Source organism: Mirounga angustirostris, unplaced genomic scaffold (genome assembly GCF_029215605.1).
Source record: "Mirounga angustirostris isolate CCGP_5_RB_7025 unplaced genomic scaffold, mMirAng1.0.hap1 SCAF_6, whole genome shotgun sequence".
Classification (NCBI taxonomy): domain Eukaryota; kingdom Metazoa; phylum Chordata; class Mammalia; order Carnivora; family Phocidae; genus Mirounga; species Mirounga angustirostris.
The window spans coordinates 6,256,485-6,273,441 of NW_026991714.1; the positions used below are offsets into that span (position 1 = coordinate 6,256,485).

The 16,957-nt window shown below is 44.0% G+C and overlaps 1 protein-coding gene across 5 annotated transcripts in view; it reads left to right on the forward strand.

Annotated features, from left to right (window-relative positions):
- ATF6 (activating transcription factor 6) overlaps nucleotides 1-16,957 on the forward strand; it is a 212,680-nt gene that overhangs the window by 166,210 nt on the left and 29,513 nt on the right. The window contains exon 16 of one of the 5 annotated variants that reach the window (XM_064593815.1): nucleotides 14,305-14,453. The exons of the other annotated variants lie outside the window; for them this stretch is intronic. Coding sequence (XP_064449885.1) covers nucleotides 14,305-14,390 — 86 coding nt within the window. The 3' untranslated portion in view covers nucleotides 14,391-14,453. Of the gene's footprint in view, nucleotides 1-14,304; nucleotides 14,454-16,957 lie in introns of those variants that run through there. 5 annotated transcript variants of the gene reach the window in all.

Consider the following 16,957-nt stretch of genomic DNA (forward strand, 5'->3'; position numbering starts at 1 on the left):
TTTCCTTCTGCCACACTTCACTCAGTGGCCAACCACTTTATTTTTTTTTTTTTTAAGATTTTATTTATTTATTTGAGAGAAAGAACGAGCAGTGGGAAGGGGCAAAGGGAGAGAGAGAGAAGCAGACTCCCTACTGAGCAGGGAGCCCGACGCCGGGCTTGATCCCAGGACCTGGAGATCATGACGTGAGCCAAAGGCGGATGTTTAACCAACTGAGCCGCCCAGGTGCCCTGGCCAGCCACTTTAGCTACAGTCCCCTCCACGGATGAAGGCTGCCTGCCTTAAATAGCTCTGGCAATTTGTAACTTGTTCCTTTTTTGGTCTCTTCCTCATTCTACCTATAAACTCACAGGATTATGTATAAATATAATCTTTCTTCCACATGACAGACCTCTAGCTGCTTGTACTCTCTATATATCCTCTGAGCCTTCATACACCACGGCCTTCCAGTTTTCAGAAGCTGTTCTTCTTGTGGCCTCCATTCTGTGGTCACTCTCTTCTGGATGGGTTCTGGTTTTTCCACCTCTTATGGAGGGCTATGAGTATGGAGCATAATGGAGTATCTCCAAATTTTATGCAGTGTATTTTGAGTGATGACATCAAAATGCTTTTTCCAGTTCCACCCTACAGTGTGCCTTTTGTCAATTCTAGTCCATGGTTCCTTTCACATATATCATTACCAAACCATGTCTCTTCCATTTTGCTTCCTGATTTTGATTTTTGGACTGTTTTTATCCTGATTTAACATCTTCCTAATAAAGTCTTTCTTAAATCCCTTACTCAAATGTTCAGGGAAAGCTTTCCTAAGCCCATAGAATAGGTTAGGTGCCCCTCTCCCCCCTCCACTGCCCAGAATACTCTGAACTCCCTTATTTTTGTAACATTCATATTATTTATAATCAGTAGCTTATTGTCTAACCTGCTGAACTGTAGGCTCTTTAAGGGTAGGGACCCTGTTTGTTTAATATCTTTTGTTATTCCTAGTGCCTTAGAAAAATATAAGTGCCTGACACACAGTAGGTGCTCAACAAGATGTGTTGGATTGAATTAAATGTATAAAGCCTCTCTGCAAGCTAGGCACTGTCGTTTGTATCCAAGAGAAAAATGTAATCAGTTAAATAAATCCACACACACAGAGTGATCTTTGAACTGAATCCTGAAGGATTCATGTGATTGGCCAAGTGTGTGAACATTCTGGACAGAGGGAACAGTATAATAGGGATATCAGAACAAGAAAACTAGTTAGCCTACTTGGGGGATTAAAAGTGCCTTGAGGTACAGAGGAAGCCAGAGAGGCCAGTTCACGAAGGCCTGTAGGACATGATGCGGAATTGTGATTTTACCCTGTGAGTAATAGGGAGCTACTAAAAGATTTTGGGCAGAGGAGAGGCACAAGTAGAATCATGTTTCAAATATTTCCCTGATGGCAAGGATGGATTAGAGGGGGTGATACTTTTTACAAAGACAAAGTTATAATCATCTAGTCGAGAAATAGCAGTTTGAACAAACATTGATTACTTCAGTTTCTGGGGCTCAGGGATGTGGGAGCTTAGCGGGGTGGGTCCGGCCCCAAGTCTCTCATGAGGTTGTAACCAGGCTGTGGGTGGAGCTGAGGATTTGACTGGGGCCGAAGGATCTGTTCTCAGGCTCACGCACTGTTGGCAGCAGGCTTCAGCTCCTCACCTGAGGGCCCCTTCCTGTTACTTCCCCCAGAGCAACCGATCCATGAGGGCAAGAAAGTGAGCAAGTGAGAGAACTCACCAGACGGAAGCCAGGCTTTTACACCTAATTGCAGAAGTGACATGCCGTCACCTCCCCCACGTGCTGTAAACTGCACAGACTGCACCTGGGATGTTGTAGGGGAGACTCCACGAGGGTGTGAGTACTGGGGGGTGGGGGTCGGGGGGCATCTCAGAGGCTGTTTGCCATGCTGCCTGTCGCAGTGTACCAAGAGCACGTCTAAAAGTCGGGAACACTGTGGTGGTCTATGGAGACAGAAGGACAGACTACTTCACAGAGAAACTCCTATTAATCATTTCTCCCAGCTTCTTACTGCCTAGAGCATTTGCTTGACTGAAAAGTAAGATCACTAAGACCCCATTATAAATGTTAAATAATGGCTAGTTTGCAATCATTGCTCCATTTTCTGAGCTTTGATAACCCGGTTCCCTGTTTGTTTTATAGGGTAATGCAGTCGTGGCTCAGGTTTGCAAGTATCTGTCACATGGCACCCTGCTAAGTCATGTGCGGCTTTCCGAGGGGCTCTGGGATGTGATTTATGTCTTCAGAGAGCTAATCTTACTGGGAAACAGGACATTCGTAGATCAGAGAGAATCTCAGAGCTGGAAGAGAACTTAGGGACAGTCTAACACAGCCTCACGTTACCTACGGGTAAGAAAACAGGTTGGGGGAGGCAGACTGCTGGTGGAGCTGTGACCTGAAGCCAGATCTTTACGTCCCCAGGCAGAGCGCTTGAGTTAAATGTGAAAGGTGATGTTTTTTGGTTTGGTTTGGTTTGGTTTTTAGAGAGGAGCGGGGGAGGAGGAGAGGGAGAGAGAATCTTAGGCAGGCTCCACAACCAGCTCGACGTGGGGCTTGATCTCATGACCCTGAGCCAAAATCAAGAGTCAGACACTTAACCGACTGAGCCACCTGAAAGGTAATTTTTTTTATACCACCAAGGACATTCTTTGAAAACATAAAACCATTTTTTATATTTGAAGCAGAATGACCTAGTATTTGATGTGGGGAAAGGTGAGGCGTATCTTAGAAGACATTTCTGTCTTTTGTGAGAAGATCCCCTCACTCCATCACTGATTACTGTATGACTTTTGCACTAAATTATAATACATTTGAGAACACAAAATAATTAGCAGTGCCACATACCTTACAGTTTTCCGAAGCAGGGACCACCCTAATTGACAGATACTTATATAATTTCCCCATTTTAAAGTGATAAATATCCAGGGTTAAATAATGTAAAAAATTATGGTACAGGCGCCTGGGTGGCTCAGTTGGTTAAGCGACTGCCTTCGGCTCAGGTCATGATCCTGGAGTCCCAGGATCGAGTCCCGCATCAGGCTCCCTGCTCGGCAGGGAGTCTGCTTCTCCCTCTGACCCTCCTCTCTCTCATGCTCTCTGTCTCTCATTCTCTCTGTCTCAAATAAATAAATAAAATCTTTAAAAAAAAAATTATGGTACAAAATTATGAGTAAAAACAGTATGTAAATACGAGCTACACTGTCCGAATGAGAGAGTAGAAATAAAGAAAATTAGGCATTTACAAGATTCACTCAGTATATATCACAGTTTAAAATATTTTGGAGGTTTGTTTCTTTTCCCCCCAAACAAAACGCTTTTTAATCACCCATTGCCTATATTCCTAAATAGTTTTAAGTTGCAAATTCAGGTTTAGTTCCTCTTTTTGTGAGCACCCGCCATGTATATGAAGCATATTTTGGGGTTCTTTAACATAGATAATTGCAGGTGGTCATCACCAAGTCTCCATGACATAATTGTATCCGTTTCACAGCTGAAGTGGTGAGGAGATTGAGGGAGCTGTGACTGAACTGTCCGAGGAGTCCTTCACGGTCCGCTTTCTGCAGCCCCAGCACTAGCTCCTAACGTGTCTTCAGCCCTTCCCCAAAGCACATTTGTGACGAAGTCAAGACAGTAGAATTAAATACCAGTTTATGTTGCCATAACTTCAGAGTAACAGCTACTGTGTTTATGTTTTGGTCATCTCTCAGTATTTTAATATTAAGCATATATTTTGGATGCTGGTGGACAAAAAGATGCCATATTTATATTCTTATAAGATAGACATGCTCACCCACTAGTTCCCTGGACTTTCCATGATAAACCAAAAAGATTTTTTTCCTATCTTAAAGAAACAAACTGGGAGTCTATAAGCTCTAGCTTCCTTGACATCATAAATTTACCTCATTAAAGCACTGTTTTATGAATTCATTCTGTCCACATATAGCAAGCATTGATTTCAGAGTTTGGTTGCTTTTTCCGTGGTACTTAAACGTACCTCTTTTTTTCTCCCCACATTTCCCAGTAAATAAATGTTAGTCATTTCCCTGAACTAGCCTTCCCAGACCAATAGATGAGTTCCACTTCCAAAACAAAACATATCACTTGGTAGGAAAATTAAACAGTCTGTCTTCTCACTAATGAATTTACTGTCAACATTTGTATAGACGTGGCCATGTGTTTTCCCAGGAAAACCGGCCTGCAGTCAGACGAAGATAGCTGGTAAGTTCCATTAGAAGGACTAGGCTATGAACATGAAAAATCTCCTGCCCCCTCTGCTGAGTTCAGTTCAGTTCATCGTGCTGTTCTCACACATTCTAGCAAACGCACTGCCCTGTTAGTGCTGTCTTCCCTCTCTTACTCCACAGAGCCTCATTCAGCACATACTTAATAAGTACTACCTTTGTAAACAGCCAATTCGATTCCATCTTTATAAGAACCTACTAAATGTTAGATATCGTTTTATGAGCTGAGATACTATTTAATATGAAAATTATAGGTAGACCCCTGCCTTAGGTAAGCTCATAATATAATAGAGCTTTTTATTTTTTTAACCTTTAGCCGCTTTTATCAATCAGTCTTCTTTAGTGTCAAATAACAGGGTATTTAAGCAGAATTTGGTAAGTTAAGCAGAATTTCTAGGAGAGCCAGAGAGTGAGACTTGGAGGTTTGTTAGGCAAAAACAAAGCCCCGCGTTCCCCCCACAGAGCATGCACCATTGATGACACTGATTCCAAACTCTGCTTCCAGACCGGCCCCGTGGCTGGCTCTCGACACTAGATGCTTCTCCCGCCGGGACCTCCGCCCTCTCCAGAGGGGTTTTCATAGCCGAGGCTGCTTTGTAGTCCGGAGCCTGGTGCATCGGATTGGTAGTGCCCACACCCTAGTTACCGGGAAGTCTGGAAACTGTACTAGAAAAACCTATACCTCCCCTCTCCTGTATTTTTCTCCTTTACTACTCACTCAGAACACTTCTGGTCACCAAATGTGTTTGGGGGGGAGGGGGCGGTTTCCCCATACCAAGCAGTTCTCCATGACAGCATCTCAGTGTCCTAGAATTTAACTCAGTTCTGACACCGTCTACTTGGAGATAGCGTCAGATCTCTGAGTTGAAGGGCTCTCTTCCCCGAGATTGCTCCCACCCCACTTCAGATGCCGATCACAAGTAGCGGGTCCCCAAGTTACCCACAACTTCTGTCTGAATTGGTTATAAATCAAGGGTTCTCCTGACCCCGTCCTCAGGTTTGATTTATTTGCTAGAACAGCCCACAGAACTCAGGGCACTTACTTACACTGACCAGTCTATTAAAGGATATGATACAGGATACAGATGAACAGCGAGGTGAAGAGATACATAGGGCGAGGTCTGGGAGGGTCCCAAGTGCAGGAACTTTTGTCCCTGTTGGAGTTGGGGTATGTCATCCTCCAGATGTGTGTGTGTATTTAACAACTTAGAAGTTCTGAGGTCCCGCCATACTAGTGGGGTTTTTGTGGAGGCTTCATCGTGTAGGGCATAGGCATGATCGATCATTAACTCCATTTCAGCTCATCCCCCTTCTCCAGAGAATGGGGAGTGGGGCCGAAAATTCCAAGCTTCTAATCAGGGCTTGGTCTTTCTGGTGGCCAGCTCCCATCCAGGAGCCCACCCAGAGTCATCTCATTAGAACAAAAGACACTCCTGTCACCCAGGGAATTCCAAGGTTTCAGGAACTCTGCCAGGAACCAGGGGCAGAAACCAATATATATTTCCTATTATCTCACAGGTACTAAAACTTATATAGTGGGAGGTCAGCTCTGCCTCATAAAAATATGAGATTCTCTGAACATAGGAAGATAGATGCTTATTAGTGGCCAAAACAGCATTTTGAATAGTCAGAGAAGGTTAAACGTAGGGGTTGAGAAAAGGAAACAACAATCAAAGGAGAAATACCATGAATTTGGCTTTAATGTTACTAAAAGAAGTGTTTTTTTAACAACCTATTTTCCTAAACCATCTGATAAAACTCAGTTAATGGAAGGCTAGGTGATAGCTGATACTGTTAGTTCATAAGGTCCTAAAGAATGTCTCTACTTGAGGCTCATTTGCTCTCTGCAAATACAGGAACCGTCACCTCTTCAGAAAGGGTGAGCCTCAGCATAGCACAGGAAAACAGCCCACACTTAAGAGTCAAAGCCCTGAGTTCTTGCCCTGCTCAGCCCTTAGCTGGATGCGTGACCCGTAAGCAAGTGGGTCAGTTTGAGTGCCCTCGTCTGTGAACTGATGAGATGGTTGAGGCAGGTGATCTTGAGTTTCCTGTGGGCTCTAAAATTCTGTAACTTCTAAGGCTAATGACGATTATTTTTACTTGTTTGTATGTTTTAAAGGGCCAATAAATCATGAGTTTATTTTTTGATGATGAATTTCCATGAACTCAAAGAATTAAATCTCCACCTTCCACTTAGTTTTTTTTGTTGTTGTTTTTTAAACAATGGTATTTTCCCACACAGTACTGTTTAGGCATTCAAGTTGCAACAGGGGAAATGCTCACTGAATTTGTCATCATTATTTTTGGCTTCTATTTTTATGAGAGCCTTGTTCGTTTCCTAGTTTCAATAATCTATTTCTCGGGGCGCCTGGGTGGCTCAGTCAGTTGAGCTTCCAACTCTTGATTTCAGCTCAGGTCATGATTTCAGGGTCATGAGATCGAGCCCCAAGTCGGGCTCTGTGCTGGGTGTGGAGCCTGCTTAGGATTCTCTCTCTCTCTCTGCCTCGGCCATTCCCCTTGCCCTCTGTCTCTCGCCCTCTCTTAAAAAAAAAAAATTATCTATTTCTCAAATAGATATTAAGCCGTAGCATATCTGATTTAACATTTGAGGATTAAATTATATTTATGTTAATGAATAGAATGTTAACCATGTTTCTTTCAAAAATACTTTTCTCTCATTATGAAACACAAGGTTCTTCATAATTATTGTAAAGTAGAAAATTTTGGCAACTTTCTGTATCCACTGAGCAGCTAATGTCCTGTTTTGATTCAGCTAACTTAGTGATGAAGTGGCCGCACACTCTGCATATGTAATGAAGAAGGTGAATCAAATGAATAAATGCCGAACTGTTGGCCTCAGGAGCTACACGCTTCACATGCCCACCAGCTGGGTATGAGGGTTCCATTTACTCAACATTCTCGACAGTACTTTTTTTTTCCTTTTCCTTTGAGTATATCCACCCTACAGATGTGAAATGGTATGTCAGTTATGATTTTGATTTGCATTTTACCAGCGGCTGATAACACTGAGCATCTTATTGTGTGTGTTTATTGGCCACTTGCATATCCTCTTTGGAGAACTGTCCCATCAGATCATTTGCCCGTTTTTCAGTTTGGTTATTTTGTCTTTTTATTACTGGGTGGTAAGAGTTCTTTTTAATTCTAGATACCAGTCACTTATCAGATACATGATTTTCAAATTTTTTTTACTCATTCTGTGGGTTTGTCTTCTTTCTTGAGCAATCCTTATTCTTAACTCTGATTAAATTTTGGTTTCCTGAACTTTCTGTTAAACTTTCTAAGTGTCTCAAGCTGTGAAGTAACCTGAAATTCTTTGAAAGCAGAACTAGATTATAATTTAAGACTGTGACAGAAAATAATAATTATTGCAGGAATCAACATTGTTTGGTTTGTTACCATGAGCCAATCATTGTGCTGAGTGCCTTACAGCCCTGAAATATACGGATTCTTACTATTCTTCTTTTATGTATGAAGAAACAGAGGCCTGAAGAGGTTGAGTTGCACCAAATCAGAAAGCACTAATAAGTTGGAATGCCAGTACATGTTGTTATCTTAACCAATATTCATATTTTATTTTGTATCTTTATATTCCCCTATCATATTTTTTAAAACAATGTTATTTTACACCTTCATTTTTCATTCACTCACAATCCCCAGATTTCTCTCAGGGCTATTGGAAACTAGTCATTCACTTCTGCTCTTAGAGCTCTACTTCTTTGGAACTGGGTTTCTTAGTTTCTGACCACACCTTTTCATTAATATAACCTTTCGATTTTTTTTTACTGTCCCCTCCAAATTGGCCTTTTCAAACTAACTCTCATATTAGTCAATGTTTAAAAAATATTATTAAGGTCAACTTGCTGTTACAAAGTAATTAGATGTATATTTCAGGCATTTGAAATGTCTTTCGGCTTAGCCACTGTCAGCAGTTTAACTGGTCTAATTAGTAGCTCAATGTACTAGTTACATATTGCTGTGTAACAAATTACCCAAGACCTTAGTGGCTTAAAACCACCATTATTATTTCACAGCTCCTGTGCATCAAAGCCCGGGTAGCTTAGCTGGGTACGTTTGCCTCCAGGTCTTTCGTGAGGCCGCAGTGACGCCGCTGGCTGGGGCTGCCATCTCACTCTGAAAGCTCACATCATCGTTGTTAGGACTCGGTTCCTTAGGAGCTGTTGGACTGCGAGCTGCGCTTTCTCACTAGCTGTTGGCAGGAGGCCTCCCGCAGTTCCTTGCCGTATAAGCCTCTCCATAGGGCAGCTCACAACGTGGCATCTGGCTCCTCTCAGAATGAGCAGAGAGTGCCCCAGATGGAAGCCACCGTCTCTTTTATGTAACCTAACCACAGACTTGATCTCCCACCAACTTTTACCGCATTTTAGTCATTAGAAGCAAATCATTAAATACAGCCCACACTCAATAGGATGGTACCAAGGGTATGAATACTGGATGCAGGGTCCACTGAGGGTGATGTTAGAGGCTGCCTGGTATAGTCAGTGAATCTGTTGTTCAATCATGAAGTATACAAAAGTTGTGTGTGCTTAGAATACTGCCATATGTGATTCCGTTATGCCAACAAGTGATAATTTTATTTTCAGAAAATATATAAGAAGTTCTCTCCATCCTAAAATATATGTATATGTATATATATAATATTTATAAGCATCTTAATTGTAAGTACTTCCTGTTAATTCACTTTATTGACAGCGTTAAAGTCCTGAGACACAATTAGAAATTTTTATGTGTAACTTCATTTTTTCCCCTTGACTTAGAAAGATGGACATTATGCAGTTTCAGTAATGGGAGACTTTGGCCAACGTATGTAAAGATGATTTCAGTTTGAGCATGTTCAGCATGCCAAAGAGTATTTTTCTTCCTCTTAAATCCTGTAAACTTCAGCCCTAATTTGACAAAATAAGTTGTTCTGAATGGACTTTAATAATTCATTTGTTCAACAAGGTTTATTGAGTTACTCTGTAACTCATTATGAGTTGCCCCTGTAATTAAAGTCCGCAGTCCTCACGTTGGCCTCCGTAGCTCAGTTGATCTCTGTCCATCTCTCCAACTTCATTTCCTGGATCACCACCACCCCATGTGCCTTGCTAACTCCACTCCAGCCCACAGTTTATCTTGTTCTTCCTTAGCCTGACTGCTCATTCATGCCTCGGGCCTTTCCATCTTTCTGGAAACCTGGATCATCACAAGGCTCACTGCTTCGCTGCTTTTACTTCTCTGCTCCAGCGTCACTGCCATAAAGAGGCATCCATTCCCCACTTTTCAGAATGTAGTTAAGGACCATTGAAGGCCAAGGACATGGTAAAAATGAGGTTTGAGAAAGATTAATCTGCTGGCAGTGCACAAACTGACTTGCATGTAGCTGAAGGTTGGATTGAACATGGATGAGCAGAAAGCAGTTAGGAACTTTCACACTCATTCAGATGTGAAGTGATGATGGTCTCATCATCATCAACCATGAAGAAAGGCTGGGCCTGTGTATTCTTCAGGAGAACAGGAGACACTACAGGTGAGGCAAGTAATCCACCAAAACCACATTGCTTTTTCTTGACCATTTAATAATAGACCTCATTTTTAAAAGGATCGTGTCCAGCTCTTTGCATACAATTTTGTCCATTTTATTGCCTCAGCCTCAGAGACTTGTGCATGAGAAATGCGGCCCTCATGAACACAAGCGTCTTGTTGAAGAAGGACAGCGGGATCGCCGTGGTTACTCTGTGGTCATCTCTGTTTAGCGCAGGGAGGACATAGCTCTCTGAGCTTAAATGGAAAACATTTATTCTTGCTGTTTACCAGTTATAAGGAATGTATGGGGCCAGTCTTCCCTGAACTGGCAGTCCAGTTACTTTTGAGTTTTCAGTGAGATTCAAACTGCTCTTTCTGCTGCTACACATGGATTTTTTGGAATTCATGTCAAGCATTCATGGCGACCGAGGATGATTTTGGCTAGCCCCCTTGCCTGTCTCCATCTATAGCCTGCCCAAAGCCCACGTACTCTTTTAGACCATTGTTATTGCAGTCATTCAGGTTCTTGTGTTTTCTGGAATATGCATAAAGTTTCTTTGCACATACTTTTTTGTCACCCATCTGTGCTGAGGACGTTTTAGAGACCACAGAGATGTTATTGTGGCTAAGTAGGTCCTTTAACAGAGCTACTTCACTACCCAACCCCTGATAAAGTTGGATAAAAATAGAAAGTGCCAGAGAAGTAGCAGGAAATTCCTTATGGTGGATCAAACCCGCTGATGGCAGGGGCTCTGCTAGAAGGAGGAGTGAGTTCTTCAGAGCGACACACGTGTCGTGTGCTCTTGCCACCAAGACTCCTTCAGTCCATAGGCCTTTCCTCGTGCTGTTGGCAGAGCTTCTGCTTGGTGCGCCACATACTTTCCCAGAGACCTTTTAAAGGAAATGTACGGCCAGCACCCTCTGTGTAAAGCCCCATAACTCTCAGGAGTGTGGGTTCAACTGGAAGTTTTTTCCAAAGGAGTTATGATTTGGCGGTTTCTCTTCTTCTAAGCTCCCTTCTAATTGTTTTTTCCCCCTTGTTCTTAAGTCAGTGATTTATTTTTTTTCTGTATTTTTCACATCTTGTGGAAAGAACAAACATGTTTCCATGGTCCCTAGTATGTTCTAAATTGCATTGTTTTCCAGGCAATAAGCTCATTCTGCTACCGAGAGCATTAGACCCGTGTTCCTGAGGTAACCCATGTTTTCCCGGGGGGAGGGGAAGAGTCACGACGAGCTTCCACATTCCCTGCTCTGTTCCTGAGCCAGCACCCATTGTGCTGACCCCTCCCAGGAAGTTTCCTCCCAGAAGTAACATGACTTCTCTCCTTACCCTCCTTCCACTTGACCCTCTAGTATAGACAGAGTCTGACTTTACAGAGAAATCTGATGATGCACTGCACTCGGTTGGGAAGCTTGTCCTCAGCTCTGATGTGTTCCAGGGTCCCGCTGTGCTTTCTCCACAGCACTGCCCCTATGGGAAGCTCTGTTCTTGCTCTCATTTCTCCACTGTACACAAGTACCGTGAGGGCAGGTTTGTTTGGTGATTGACCTCTAGCCCTAAGACGGTGCCTGAGATGTGTCAGGTGCTTAGTATTTGCCGGACGTCCGATCCCCTCTTCATATTTCACCGTGCTGTGTAAATACCAGCTAGGCTGCTCTCACAGAGAGACCGAGCCGCGTGGAGCTGACGGAGGCGGCACTGGGGCCTCACGGAATGACTGCGTATGCAGAAGAGAGATGGGCAGACTCTCTTTTGCCCTCTGCCATCTAAGTGTTGGACGCGAGCAATCCAGGTTGTGGACACTCAGAAATCCCTCTCCCCTGTCCAGCGCCAGGTCCCACTTTCTGTCTCACGCTTTGTACTTGAGCAACACCTTGCACAGAACGCTGCCTCATGACTTCATGTATTTACTGATGCTTGTCCCTCTCTAGAATTTCTCCCCCCTCACACCAGGCTGAAGAAGCCTTCGGAGTTGAGCTTAAGTGTCACCTCCTTAAGAAAGCCTTCTTTGTCATCTCTTCACCCCCCAGGCAAGGGAAGGCCCCCTTCTCTTTGTTCTCACCACACCATCTACACACCCATACCGGGCGTATGCCCCATGTTTTATCTGTTTACATAGCTGCCTCCCCTCCTGCATGGCAGACGCTTTGATCAGGGGCCAGGGCTTACTCATCTCTGTTCTCCAGCACCCAGCACAGTGCCCAACACGTAACAGCTGCTAAGTAAATACTTCTGTAGTTGAATCATATTGATCCTATGAACAAACTCCCACTGGGAGAACATCTGCCCTGCGTTATTTATCTGAGAAAAGCCCTTGTTTATGATAGTCTATTTTTTTTTTTTTAAAGATTTTATTTATCTGAGAGAGAGAATGGGAGACAGAGAGCATGAGAGGGGGAGGATCAGAGGGAGAAGCAGACTCCCCGCCGAGCAGGGAGCCCGACGCAGGACTCGATCCCGGGACTCCAGGATCATGACCTGAGCCGAAGGCAGTCGCTCAACCAGCTGAGCCACCCAGGCGCCCACGAGATAGTCTATTAATGGAGAGCTGCTGTGCGATACATATTAGGTTGGATATTTTAGTCCTCGCCTAGAAAATAAAGGTTAAATGGAGCATATTCATAGCTCTGTTAAGATTACATAGTGGCCGTTAGTGCAAAAACATAGGTAGTGACTACACTGTGTAGTTGTTTGGGGTTTGTGATGCCCAGCTGCAGTCCAGGGTACCGCTTTCTGTGTTTGGTGGTATTTATACTCCCCCACTGTCTCCATGGGAGAGATGGAGAAGGCGAGACCGTGAAGCAGTGGAGGGTCAAGGCTAGACCCCAGGAGCACTGCTTCCCAGGCTCTTCTCTGCTCCGCACCTTCTGGTTCTTGCATGCTGTGTCAGGTGCTTGAACAAGTTTAGCTCCCACGGTCACCCTACGGGTTAGGCAGGATTACTTCTGTTACTGCTGAAGTTATAGAAGCTCACTTGCTCGCTACCAGTCAGAAGAGCTGGCCTCCAGACCCCTGTCCGCCATTCCAGAGCCTGGCATCTCTCTGTGTGCCACAGCGACGCCACATGGTGACAGTGAGTTACATTTGCTGTCCCTCCAGGCCTTGAAGTCCTCCACAAGCATCAGCACATTTCATCCTTAAGAACTTTGGAAAGATGAGTGGTGATCGTACCCTTTGCAATAAACAAGCAAGACACTAGTCAAAACGCTCTCATTAAAACTGTCGATTCATGACACTCGTGCTCAGACCCTCCAATTGCGTCTCCTTTAACGAGAGTAAAGGCTCAAATCTTGTGTGACCTGTAAGGAGCCTGGTCCCTTGCTTCCCTCTCTGGCTTCATCTCTCCTTCTCCTCCCTCATTCTCTCGGCCCCGTCACACTGGCCTCCTTGCTGTTCCTCAGATACTCAGGACCTGCACACTGGCTGTCCTCTCGGCCTCAGGGGCCCTTTCCCCACATCCCTGCAGGACTAACTCCCTCAGTTCTGTCAGCTCTTGACAAAAAAGGTACCTTTTCACCAAAAATCATTTTTCTGGTCAGTTTTCTCAGACCACTCTTTCCAGAATTCCAGTCTAGCCCCCAGCATCTCCTGTGCCCCTTCCATGCTTTACTTTTGTTTTTGGTCTTCGTCATTTTCAAGCATTCTGTGTATTTCTCTTGTTTGTCGTCTGCCTCGCCCTGCCCACTAAAATGGAAATGCTGTGAAGAAATGGCTTTGGTTGGTTTTATTCACTTCTCGACAACAGAATAAGCTTGTCACGTCCTAGGCACTCAGTAAATATTTGATGAATTGAAAGCAAATTAAGAGACTGAACGATCAGAGAGGTTAAATGATCTTCTTCTTTTTTTTTTTCAAGGTAAAATTTTTCCCCATAGAACGATATGACCCAGAGGTGTCAGAGCTTAAAGTGACAGCGGTCTTTGACCCACAGTCCGTGCCTTTTCAGTTTGGAGCCTGGCGAGGCCCAAATCAAGAAAAAGTGATAAGTGCCGTTACAGATCAAACCCAGTTAACGATGGACACTTTTTATGTAGTGTGCACTTTTTAAACAATTACGCAGTTCCTCCAGCACTGTTACTAAGGCTAGGATTTAGACCGGCCTTCTTTGGCCTGTGGACTGTCTCCGAGCAGCGGGAATGTGGAGTCGCAGAACATCACATAAACTTAGGTGTCTCTGGGCCTTCGGTTTCTGAGCCTCTGAAACGAGGAGCTGTGTCATCTCGGTGTCCCACGCAGCTGTAGCCATCACAAAACGGCCGAGATGCCATTTTCTTTGTACTTTGCTCAGCTCTGGGCGTACAGGGCGTGCAGAGTTTGTTCCGGAGATGAACTGCGTGTGCGCATTCCTGCGACTCCTCTTTTTTCGGAGACTGTCCACACATGTGCGTTTGGTTTCCTTATGGTTGTGCAAAATGTAGGCTTTCTGTCTCAGCGTGTTGCCTCGTGGGTCATCTCGTGCATCCTCTGTTGCAGGAAGACCGTGCCCACTGCATCCTCAGAGTTACCGAGGGGCACACAAACTAGAAGACCAGGCCACCCACGCGAGGCCAGGGAACTAAATTAGGAACAGTGACCCGTGGGTCAGGAAGGGCCCACCATTCTGAATTAAGGACATGCGCACAGGCTGTCAGACCTAAAAAGAAGTGTGGTAAGTCAGGCCGGGGGTTGTCTGCCCGTGTCCAGCAGTTTGGGCAGAGAGAGTTCAGGGCGGCGGTTAGCATTGTACCTCAGCCTGGTTCACTTCCCTGGTAGAAATTCCCTCCACAGAGAGCAGAATACACTTATGTGGGGGCGCCCGGCTGGTCCAGTCGGAGGAGTGTGCAACTGTTGATCTCGGGATCGTGAGTGACGTTGCGCTGGGAGAGATTGTAATCATCCTTCTTCGCAACACAACTACACAGAGGACCCTGCTAACAAACTCACCCTTTGTTAACGTCTGTTATGCACAGGTACACGGTTATGTTGTCTTACAATTTTTTCATAGCCCGTTTTCTGAATTGCTATTGGTGTTTCTCATCCCTTCCCCCCCCCCACCCCCAGCTTGGTTGTGAACTACTTAAAGATAGACACTGTTAGGAGATCATTTGGTGCAGAATACATGCTCGTTCTCGGAATGGTCACAGGGAATTGGGAACTTGGTTGGACATCTGGGCTGCAAGCAGCCCCTGCCTTGATATCACCCTGGGTCCACCGAGCCCTTGGCCTCTTGCTTTTATGAGCACATTTCCTGTGTCTCCCACCCACGTGTTGACAGAAGATGCTACAGGGAGCCTACCTCCACACCTGAAGCCTTTACCAGGCAGGAGTAAATGTGAGGAGGAGCCTGGGGAAGAACCTCATTTCATGTTAACACTTCTGTGCGAAAACCGTGGATCCTTTACAGAGATGATGTTTTTGCTGTATCAGTGACACCTATTAGGAATTGTTCCATTTGTGAGCATGAGAAATTCTCTGGAGTTCAAAAAATCAAAATGACATCCTTGATAAAAAATCACTTTATGATTTGAGTATCCTAGTTAAAACTAGGAATCTCTGGGAATTTGCCCTCGAAGCTATTCTCAGAGCATGCGTTGCCTACATTCCACAAGGGCCTTGGGGGACGGAGCACGCTTAGGTTTTAGTTTCCAGCGTCTTTGTCATCTTCACAGCTGAGTGGAGCCCTGGAATGTGACATTTATTCAGTTATGCCCATTTTTCATTCAGTATTTGTCATTTTCAGTGTGGCAGGTCTTCTGTTAAAAAGCAAACACCTTCTTTGATTTTGTGAGTTCAGTTTGTAAACCAAATGAGAGTAAGAAACTTCTCTGCACTGGACTTCACCCCTGGGTTTTATCCTTCACTCTCTTCCTACTTGTTCCTCAGCAAGTCGGATGACATTTATTGATCAGAGCATTTTATGGTTAGTTCACCTTTAAATTTTCCAAAACATTTGGCTTCTTGCCTACAGAACCACAGCACCAGAATTTATTCTGGAGCTTTGTAGACATGGGTGCTGCTATTTTCCAAAAGAACAGAAGCAGGAGGGAGAGAGAAAATGGCTTCCCTGCCAAAGAGAGAAGTTACTTTGTATGGCTCAGAGAATAATAGTGTAACCAGAGCAAGCAGTGGCTTGTCTGTGTCACTTCATAATAATTCAAAATCATGATAAATTCTTGGAAAAGGTACATTTGTTCTAAGATTCCTAAGTGGTGCTACTTGCAGACGGACGTATGTGGTAGTGTGTCAGCATTCAGTGAACGGAAAAATCACTCGATGTGTAGAGTCATATATTCCAAATTACTTTGTGTTATGGAGATCAAAAATATTCCACAGTCGCTAAGCCATTTCTTTTGAGTATCCGAAGAAGGGTAACAGCCAGTGCATTCCTAAGTTGTTTGGTTTGGGACATCAGTTCACAGCAGAGGAGAGCCCTCATTGTTCTTGGTGGTGACCTTACATGCGTCCTCCAGTACATCTCTAGATAATGTAGAGATCCTTCCTCGCTTCTGTGTTAGACAACTTTTCTAGACTGGTTTCCAAAACTAGCAAAAAGGAAACTCCTTCCTTCCATTTTTTCCAGACTCTGTTCTGATTACTTCATCTGCAAGAGTGGAGTGAACACTGAAAATGTCCAAGTGAGCATCAGTGATTTACAGGAAGGTCTGAATAAGGCAATCACCAGTTACTTTTCTGTGATTGTATTTCCTATCAGTGGTATCTGCATTCGTCTCTTCACTAAGATTTTTTAAAATCCTACTTGTTATCAAAGACCCCTGTGTCTAAGAGATAATTTTTTTTTTTAATTTTTGAAGAAGGAAAATCTTAAATGACTCAACACCCAGATTTCAGCTAAGAACGAGATTGAATGAGCAGTCTCAGATTCTCAGCATATATTTGGCCTTACCTATCATTCATGAAACTTGCCTGCAAGCCAGGGCTGCTTGTTGCAAAGCTTAAACAAAGCAGTAAAAGTATTTATAAATCCGGACACCTTTATGAAGACCCGTTTCCTTGGTTTCACTAATGTAAGCCTTCAGAACTACCACTTGTAAGTAACTGAGGGAAGTAAACATGTGAGTGTTCTCAAATGCCTAGGCTTTTCTGAACCTTATGTGATTGAAAAGCAGCCAAGTTCAATGCAGACTGA